Below are 9,507 nucleotides of genomic sequence, written 5' to 3' on the forward strand. Positions count from 1 at the left end.
GAAGAGGAAAACAAACTTTAGAAACACAATGCATGCGAAGTTGCAGGACCGCCCTGAGGAAAGCTAAGAAAACTACAATCGATTCTACCAGCAGAGGTTTGTCTCAAACATCAAGGCGTTTGCTCCCATTACTGTAAAAGCTCAGGTGACGACATGTCGAAGCCTGAATTATTCACAACGCACGACTGTTTCTAGTAAAACATACATTTATTTATCTGTTCATAAATCAGTCGGTGCCGCTAAACGCCGCAGGAACTCGGCTTCCTGCCGGGATGGTGCGGTCTGTACTTTGCCTCCATTTCTTCCACCCAGGCCGCGTTCCAGTCCCACGCAGGAGCGCGTTCCAACTCCCCGAATGAGTCGCCTTCTGCGTGGTACGATGCGCTGAGCGGGGAGGCCGGCGGGGACAAGTCTGCACACAGCGGAAGACAGCATGTTGACACACATTTCAGTATTGGAGTATTGCAGTATTGCGGTACACGGCTTGAGGAAAAGCTTTCTGGAGAAGCTGTCTGCCACTGAAAGGAAAACACAAACTCCACATATGGGACTCGAACCCGGTGCCTCCTTGTTGTGAGGCGACAGCGCTACCCACTACGCCACCGTGCCTGATTCCTTTTTATTTATTTATTCTCTTCCAGCAGCTTTTCCATAATCCTGTTTAAAAACAGACAAACACAACTTAAATCTGATGTTGGGCTCCGGATTAAATGACTGAGCATCGTCCACTGCAGACGAAACGCTTTTCTAGGAGTGTTGAGAGGTGCAGAGTGAGCAGAGTGGGCAGAGTGAGCAGAGTGAGCAGAGTGAGCAGAGTGAGCAGAGTGTCTGATGATTGATGAGGCCACGGGAGGAAAGATGACTCATCGAAAGGGGGGGGGGGGGGGTCAGACGCTCACTATTCATATGTTTCTGCTTTTTTTCCTTCCATGGATGCTTGTCGCCCTCTAGTGGAAGAAAGTAGCAAACACAACCGCCGCTCCGTTTTTTCCACAGTTCTCTTTATTCAAGATTCAAGATTCTTTATTGTCATTATGCTAAAATAAGAAAAGTGTGTGAAGGCCCACGGAGGAACTTTAAACGAAAAACAAAATGTTTTAAAACAACGAGATATATACACATCAATGGAATCAAAGTGAGCTAGAAGATACTTAGATAATTCTACCCTGCAGTAATTACACCGACGCAGAGCCAGGATGTGTCTAAAACCGTTCCTGGAAGTGTTGCGTTTAGTGAATAACGTCTAAACTAATGAACTTCCTCTCACCTGATGAAGACGCTCCACTCGCGGTTTCTGCCGCCACCAATCGGGCCAAGTTGGCGCCGTCCACCGAGCTGATGAGGCTGGTGCGTGTGCTGGACATGGCGGAGCTCCAGGTGTTCCACAGGGAGCCGTCCCATTCGCTGAAGCAGGAGGACGGCGTGCTCGGGAGGCGGGCGTGTCGCAGGCCGAGCGGCGGGGCCTCGGGCTCGCCGGCGGTGGAGTCGGATCGGATTGACCCGGAGATGTAGCCCAGGGCGGAGGAGAGGGGCTGCAGCAGGGAGGCACGCTGCTCGGGCAGGGCGCTGCTGACAGCGAGGGAGGACCCCATCAGTAAGCCACACCCCTTTGTGGCGTGCAGGCGGATCTCCGTGTTTTACCTGCATCTCTCGGGTTGAGGGCGGAGCTCTAGATATTGCGCGGCTTCTTCTGCTGTCAGGGTGCCATCGTGTTCGTCATCCAGCGACATGTAATGAGGCCCGTTAAAGGCGTGGCGGTCATCGGCCGGCTCCGGCGCCCCCCACTGGTCTGATGCGGCGTTCACCGACTGGAGGGAGCCCAGGTCCAGCGTTAGCTTCGTAGAGCGACTGGAGCTGAGCACAGAGAGCGACATTAGCGACACGGAGAACGGCTGCGGGGGGGGGTCCAGAGGGGGTTCATGTAATACTAACAGTAACAAATATCACATCAAAGGAATTCGTCACTCTCGGGGAAAAAAAATCAAAATCATTTAAAAGAAATGTAAATAGATGGCTCGACGGGACTGCAAAGTGAAATCCGTCTGAGTCGGGATTTTGACATCTCTGGAAATGTTTCAAACTCCTCCAAACAATAAAGTTGTTGTTCCTCCCCTCACATTCCTGCCGCTCTGCTATTTCCTGTGATGTTTTTATAGCATCAGATGAGCCTGAAGGTTTCTCTGTAGCATCAGAGCTGAACTGTGAGACGCCGGCGGCGGCGGCTGCTGCTCTTACCCTTCATCAGAGGAGACGCCGACGTCCTCTACGGCCGCTGGTGGGGGGCGGGGCAGCACGTCCACCAGGTGCAGCGACGCAGAGTAATGAAGCAGGCGGGGGCAGCCAGGAACTTCACTGCAGTCCGGATGTCCGGCTGGATAAAACACACAATGATTACCACATTTATATATTTATATTTCAAAAATATGTGCTCAAATTCTAACCCAACTATTCTAACTCATCAGGCTTGTTTAGACAGCGCCACCCCGGGGGGGGGGCTGTCAGAACGATGACTCGGTCCTACCGCGCTGATGTCGTCTCTGTGTTGTTGGACACGTCTTCCTGGTTGACACGACGGGGACGCTGTTCGCCGCACGCAGCTCTGATGGGAAACGCAGCGCCGCGTGAGAAGCAGGAACGCCGGGTCCAGCGGCGGCGGCGGCGGCGTCGCACTCACCCGCTTTGCCGTGGTTCTTCTCCCAGGACTCCCTCAGCACCCCCATCTTGGGCTGGGGCCGTATGACCCGTTTCCACGGCAGCGCCGCCTCCTGGCCGCCGGGGGCCGATGCCTTTCCGAGGGGCCGAGTGAAAATCTGGATGGTCTCCGTTCCTCGCTGGTGACGCAGACCACGAGGCATTCTGGGACACGGCCCAGGACTGTTGAACGTCTTGAGGCCGCTGCCTGTGAGGTCCACGTAAAAAGTGCCGTAGACGCCACAGCCGTCGGTCTCAACGGGGACGGACGAGTCCAAACGGCTGGACTCGTTAGAGGTCGAGACCGGAAGACCTGGAGAAACACAGACCGACGTGCAAAGACGCTAAAAAAGCATGTGAACGGCTAATAATGATGTTAGATATGCATTTAATCCACTCGCTAGTTGGTGTATAAAGACACCAAGAACAACCTAGAACCTTTTGGTGCTAATCCAGATCACCGTGTGGACGGTGTGGATCCAGTTGGAAGGGGAACGAGCTGCTTGGCGGAGGTCTGTGTTTCCCGAGTGTTTTCTATCTTATAGACTTGTGTCTGGACACAAGTCTAAACAGGACTCGAGTCTGTGCCGGCGTCTGGCGCCGGACTCACCGGCGCTTCTCACTCCGGGACGATTCTGACCTTGGACCCACAGATCCTGATACTTTTGGTGGAGGGCGGGTCTCCAGCCTCCATGGATCCAAGGCGAGTCTGGAGCAGCCATCCTGCAGACGACGTGATTTTTTTTGTTCCACTGTGGAATAGCATCCGGCTCACATTGCTACAAGTTCATTTCAGAACACGAGGCGCCGGTTCTGACGGCGTTCTCCGCCGGTACCTGTGTTTTATGATGAGATCCTCACTGGCTAGTCCGCGCAACCCTGAGAGAAAGACAGAAGCCAGTGGAAGACCGTTACGCGGCGGATTCCTTCACTCGTCGTTTGGGTTTCTGCAGATGCGGGCGTGGTTCTGCTTGAATCTTTAAACTGGCGCTGATTAACCCTGAATTTGTCTGGAGGGAGGGGGGGGGGGGCACCTTTGCTCCTGCCATGTCGCGGCATCAGGTGGCCGGCGCTCCTGCGGCGTCTGATGAGGCAGACAGCTGCGACCATCAAAGCGCACCACAGGAGGGCGCCAAAGCTCCCGATCAGCACCGGGTCCCGCAGCAGGACCAGAACCCGAGACAGATCCGATCGGCCAGGCTCCGGTTTACCACCGATTTCAGGGTCTGAAAAGGGAAATATAAATATGAGGTCAGACGAAAAGCGACATTTTTGTCCGTGAACTGTCTTGATTCAGAAAATGGCGCTCACCGATGACAAACCCGCGGGGGTCACTCAGCATCCCGACCCCAGCGCCGTTGACAGCCGCTACGGCGATCCAATATCGCTTTCCTGGTTTGACGGGAGAGATGTCAAGGTTGTGCTGGCCGCTATTCACGGTCCAGTTTTGGTACTGCTGCTCCTCCGACTCCACACACCACACCTGGGAAAAGAGCGCATCCCTGAGCCGCCGGCGTTAGCATCCGGTGGAACGCGGGGTAACCGGCGCCGGCGTTAGTATCCGGTGGAACGCGGGGTAACCGGCGCCGGCGTTAGCATCCGGTGGAACGCAGGGTAACCGCCGGCGTTAGCATCCGGTGGAACGCAGGGTAACCGCCGGCGTTAGCATCCGGTGGAACGCAGGGTAACCGCCGCCGGCGTTAGCATCCGGTGGAACGCGGGGTAACCGCCGGCGTTAGCATCCGGTGGAACGCAGGGTAACCGCCGGCGTTAGCATCCGGTGATTACCTGGTAGCCCTGTATGATGCCGTTGTGGGTGTCATGAGGTGGCGGCGCCCAGCTCAACAGGAGGGTGTCATTCTGCTCGAGGCTCGCCGTTATGGACACGGTCATTGGGGGGGCGCCGGGCACTGAACACAGAGGGTTAACATCATCACCATGATCTCAACATGACGGTAGAATACATCCGACTCCGAGGACATCATCCTTGCTCACCCGTCTCAGGGACTCTGAGGCGGCGGGTGTTGCTCTCCCTCCCGTACAGGTTGTTGCCATAGGGACGAACTTTGAACTCGTACTTGTAGCCTCTCTTTAAGGGGCCCACCTGGGTCTGGAAGCCAGGCGGCGTCACCTTCTCCGCTGCCCAGTCCGAGCTGGCAGGCAGCAGAGAGCGGTACAGAACCTCGAACCCGTCCAGGAAATGGGGCTGGGCCGGGGGGGACTGGAGCTGGAACGCCGGGAGACGAGGGTGACCCGGCTGAAAGGCAAGACTTCAATGCGGCGCCGTCTGAAATGTCTTTTATCATACCTTCCACTCTACGCGGGATGTGTTCGAGCCCGGGGTCATGATGGTGACGTTCTCCAGAACGACTCGCAGCGCTGAGAGTTCTTTGTGGAGGTCTTTCTGCCTGTCGCTGGCGGCTTCTGGAAACACAAGCGTTTTATTCTTCTACGTCTGCGTTCCTTAGAGAGTTTTATTCTACGTCTGCGTTCCTTAGAGCGTTTTATTCTTCTACGTCTGCGTTCCTGGGAGCGTTTTATTCTTCTACGTCTGCGTTCCTTAGAGCGTTTTATTCTTCTACGTCTGCGTTCCTTAGAGCGTTTTATTCTACGTCTGCGTTCCTTAGAGCGTTTTATTCTTCTACGTCTGCGTTCCTTAGAGCGTTTTATTCTACGTCTGCGTTCCTTAGAGCGTTTTATTCTTCTACGTCTGCGTTCCTTAGAGCGTTTTATTCTTCTACGTCTGCGTTCCTTGGAGCGTTTTATTCTTCTACGTCTGCGTTCCTTAGAGCGTTTTATTCTTCTACGTCTGCGTTACTTAGGGCGTTTTATTCTACGTCTGCGTTCCTTAGAGCGTTTTATTCTTCTACGTCTGCGTTCCTTAGAGCGTTTTATTCTTCTACGTCTGTGTTCCTTGGAGCGTTTATTCTACGTCTGCGTTCCTTAGAGCGTTTTATTCTACGTCTGCGTTCCTGGGAGCGTTTTTATTCTACGTCTGCGTTCCTTGGAGCGTTTTATTCTTCTACGTCTTGATGCTTTGCGTTTTCATCTCGATCGACGGACACCCAGACCACGGATCAAAAGTTACCAAAACCGATTGACTTAAAATAAAGTACAAAAATAATCCTCTGAAAGTTTAATAGTTCAATAGTTATAACAATTTATGAACTAAAAGGAAGTTAGTATGAATCGCGTTTATACAACCTTGACTTAAGATGCTCAAACATATGGACACAACCAGTAACGGTCCTGGACCAATAGGAATCCTCTCACCTTCAACCAGTAGCTGCGCGCTGGCAGTGGCCACGCCCACATCGTTGACAGCCGTGCAGGTGTATTTCCCAGCGTCTCGGCGTCACATAATGGATCTGGAGCGTCTGGTCCGGTTTTACGAGATACCTGCACGCACACGCAGAGCAGCCGTTTCTCATTGGTTCTCGGCTGGCCCTCAATCAGAAGCGTCGACCAATCAGACTCTGCCATTTGGACAGATTATGCTGTTTACACTATTTACAGTTTGACCGCTTCCTCTTCTTTCGCAGCAACATCTGCCAAACTCTGCACTGCCTTCCTCTCTGAATCCTTGTGGCGTGCTTGCCTGTGAATTTTCAGTGAAATGCTACGACCGTTCTCATTGGTCGAAATGATTTCATAGTCATCCATCGACAAACCAGCTAAAAGGTTCATCCGTTTTCCTGATGTTCGCGGGAAACGCCCCGCGAACGCCCCCCTCCCAAAAAAAAGGTTTTGTTAGAACAGCTTCCACCTCAAACGAACCAGAAACATCTCAAGATAAAGGTTTAGCAACGCTAATCTAAATATGCAAATGAGCCGGGGTGTCCATGTACCTGCCATTGGGGCAGAGGCCCCTGCTCCCTGCTCCAAAGCACAGATGGAAGCGGGTCACCTTTAGCCTGGCAGTAGAACTGGGCCGACCCCCCACGCTCACGGATACGTTCTCTGGCTTCAGCTCCAGCACGGGTTTGGCTGCAGAAGAGGAAGAGAAGCTCAGTGCTGATGCTACTGTGTGTGTGTGTGGGGGGGGGGGGTCTCTCCCATGTCTGCGCTTAGCACGGTGAGCTAAAGGAAGCTAACGCGGCCTCTCACCCAGCACCGACAGCCGAGCCGCTCTGCTCTCCCTCACTTCCACCGTGTTGCTGGCCACACACACGTAAGAGCCGGCGTGCCTCCTCAGCGCAGGAGCGATGATCAGCTTCCCACTCAGCTCCTGCAGCAGGAGCAGACGGGGAGGTCGGCACACACGCCGAATGAGAAGAGTGGAGCGTGAGGTGTGTGTGTGTGTGTGTGTGTGCGTGTGTGAGCTCGTTGCATAAGACCAGGAGAATTACTAATGAATTCTGCAGAAATAACGAGTGTTAATAACAGAAATCTCAAAAAATTAAGCTTCAGATTCTTCTTCATCAAGAGCCACCCAGCAGTTTTTCTGTAGTGCTGCTAACAAACAAACAAACAAACAAACAACCTCCTTGTAAACAAAGCTACAAGTTCTCTGTCTTCAGAATCATTTGAATTCATCGCATGAGTTTGAGATCTTATTAACGATATTGGAAGACAAACATCAAACACGCAGGACGAGGCCGAGACAAAAGTTATCGAGCGTTCCCGGGTCTGAGCTCCAAACGTTGGGACGGGCGGCGTACGGTGTAGTGCTGGTCGGTCCTGTTGATGGGCGAGCCGTCGTTCCTCCAGACGACGTTAGGCTTAGGGCGTCCTATCGGGGGGACACAGTTCAAGACAGCCACGTCCCCCTCTGCCACGTCCACGTCGCTGGGCTGCACGACGAACGCCTCCTGCAGCGCTGCAACGACAGAGCGAGCGCCGAGCGTCAGAGACGTCCGGTAGCCGGCGTCCCGGCGGCCGCGTCCCGGCGGCCTCGTCCCGGCGGCCTCGTCCCGGCGGCCTCGTCCCGGCGGCCTTACCTGCGACATGCAGCGAGGCGTTCCGGCTGGTGGCCTGGCCCGCGGCGTTCCGGGCCACGCAGGCGTAGACCCCCTCCTGCGACTGGCTCCGCCGGCCCGCTCCGACGCTCAGGAAGAAGAGACTCCCGTCCAGCAGGAACAGGGTCTGCATCGGACCGTCTCCCTTCCAGATTGTCCACGGGCCGACCGTTTCCGCAGCCACTCGATGGTCACCGGCGGCTCCCGTCCGCCCGGCAGGACAGCCTGGCGGGACTTCCGAGCTTCCACCACCACATCGGACGGCTGGTGGACGATGCGGGGGGGGACGTCCTCTGTGCGGACCCCGACCCTGAGGAGGACAACAACAACACAATTGTAGTGTAACCGATTCACCTCGTCTGCGTGTTTTTGGTGGGATCTGAGTCCTCGGCGGCGGTAAGCAGCCGAATGAGGCCTAAACGATAGTTCAAAGAGCAACCTGTGATTTATGACCAGACCTTTAAGGTATCTCCAAATATACGAGCAGCGACGCCCAACTGCTACTCGCTATGTCGGTTCCTGTACTTCTTCCCCTTGTTGCTATAGTTACCGTCGGCTTGGTGACTCGGTCAACGGAGGATTTCTCTTTTTACCCCGTCAGAGGTGGGAGAGGGCAGACTAAACACCTTTGGGCGTTTTGTATCTCCTTTGACGGCGTAGGTAAGAATGTTTACTCATTTGCTCGCACTGCTTTGTGGATCTCTGTAAACCGACCAATCACACGCTCAACAGCAACAAAGGCTGAAGCCCCGCTAGCAACAAACGACGTCCGTTTGCCTCCAGCGGCAGCGGAGCGCCATTGTTTGGACTTCCTGTGGAATAGGACGATCGCTCTGAAGGAAACGGGGAGATCAGCTTCCTGACGGGGAGGAAGCGGAAACGTCTCAAGCCTCACAAAAGCATGCTGGAGGACCCCCCCCCAGCAGCAGAACAAAAGAAAGAGTTTTAAGGTTGACGATTTTTGACTTGCAAACTAAAAGCATTAAAATGAAGGGAGGGGGAGGGGGGGGGGGGGGGGGGCACAGCCCGATGCCGCTTCCTGCCGAAACACAAAATAAAATGTTACAGGAACACAACAGCAGAATGGATGAATATTTAGTGGCTTTCATACAGATTAAAAGCTACATTAATTCCCACTCTGGGGCCCGTGGGGCAAATACGTGGCTAATTTGCATCAGCATCAGATTTCATGGTATTAAAGTTACAAAATAAAGCGGATGCCACCGTTTTGCAAAAACAATTTTTGGGAAAAACTGAAAATGGTAAAGAGAACCAATCTGCCCCAAATAAATTTGGTCCGCCTTTAAACGGGGCAGCGAACACGAAACAAAAGGTTGTTTGTTCGTGCACGAGAGCAGGAAATACCTGAAATACCTCCGACCGGAGCAAACAATAGTCTGATCGAACCTGAGGATGCAGCCGAAGAGATCGATGCGTCACATCAATTATTGATTGTGCCTTGTGTTTTACATCAAGATACTAAATAAGCAAACGTGTATAAAACACACACACACACACACACACACACACATAGGCATTAGCCTTTGACGTGTTGCAGATGTTTAATCAATAATAACATTATGTTGTGGGAGCTCAGTGAAATATTAATTAACCGGACATTTAGGAGAAATATAGGTCAAATATTTCTGTATTTTATATCTGTTGTAAACTTGTCTCAAGGCCTCTGTTTTAATATTCATCCTCGATAATGTGCTGCAGGCATGTTTACTATTTATTTTTAAAGTGAGTCTTGCTCGCATCTAAAATAAATAAACACAAATAAACACAGATGTAACTTATCAGCGGTTAGATCGTTCAGCTTTGTTAATATATAATAACAACAACCACAATAATAATA

The 9,507-nt window shown here is 52.9% G+C and overlaps 1 protein-coding gene across 1 annotated transcript in view; it reads right to left on the reverse strand.

Annotated features, from left to right (window-relative positions):
• Nucleotides 1–237: 237 nt before the first annotated feature.
• robo4 (roundabout, axon guidance receptor, homolog 4 (Drosophila)) overlaps nucleotides 238–9,507 on the reverse strand; it is a 10,420-nt gene continuing 1,150 nt past the window's right edge. The window contains 26 exon segments of the mRNA XM_068744402.1: nucleotides 238–412; nucleotides 1,268–1,569; nucleotides 1,642–1,854; nucleotides 2,236–2,371; nucleotides 2,522–2,599; nucleotides 2,675–3,004; nucleotides 3,302–3,414; nucleotides 3,528–3,570; nucleotides 3,726–3,917; nucleotides 4,003–4,174; nucleotides 4,480–4,601; nucleotides 4,687–4,918; nucleotides 5,000–5,115; nucleotides 5,965–6,044; nucleotides 6,046–6,090; nucleotides 6,540–6,550; nucleotides 6,552–6,628; nucleotides 6,631–6,678; nucleotides 6,799–6,919; nucleotides 7,353–7,510; nucleotides 7,632–7,799; nucleotides 7,802–7,852; nucleotides 7,855–7,888; nucleotides 7,890–7,959; nucleotides 8,004–8,064; nucleotides 8,427–8,508. Of these exon segments, the coding sequence (XP_068600503.1) occupies nucleotides 240–412; nucleotides 1,268–1,569; nucleotides 1,642–1,854; nucleotides 2,236–2,371; nucleotides 2,522–2,599; nucleotides 2,675–3,004; nucleotides 3,302–3,414; nucleotides 3,528–3,570; nucleotides 3,726–3,917; nucleotides 4,003–4,174; nucleotides 4,480–4,601; nucleotides 4,687–4,918; nucleotides 5,000–5,115; nucleotides 5,965–6,044; nucleotides 6,046–6,090; nucleotides 6,540–6,550; nucleotides 6,552–6,628; nucleotides 6,631–6,678; nucleotides 6,799–6,919; nucleotides 7,353–7,510; nucleotides 7,632–7,799; nucleotides 7,802–7,852; nucleotides 7,855–7,888; nucleotides 7,890–7,959; nucleotides 8,004–8,064; nucleotides 8,427–8,508 (3,228 nt within the window). The 3' untranslated portion in view covers nucleotides 238–239.

The sequence above is a fragment of the Brachionichthys hirsutus genome, chromosome 10, assembly GCF_040956055.1.
Source record: "Brachionichthys hirsutus isolate HB-005 chromosome 10, CSIRO-AGI_Bhir_v1, whole genome shotgun sequence".
In the NCBI taxonomy this organism is placed as follows: Eukaryota; Metazoa; Chordata; class Actinopteri; order Lophiiformes; family Brachionichthyidae; genus Brachionichthys; species Brachionichthys hirsutus.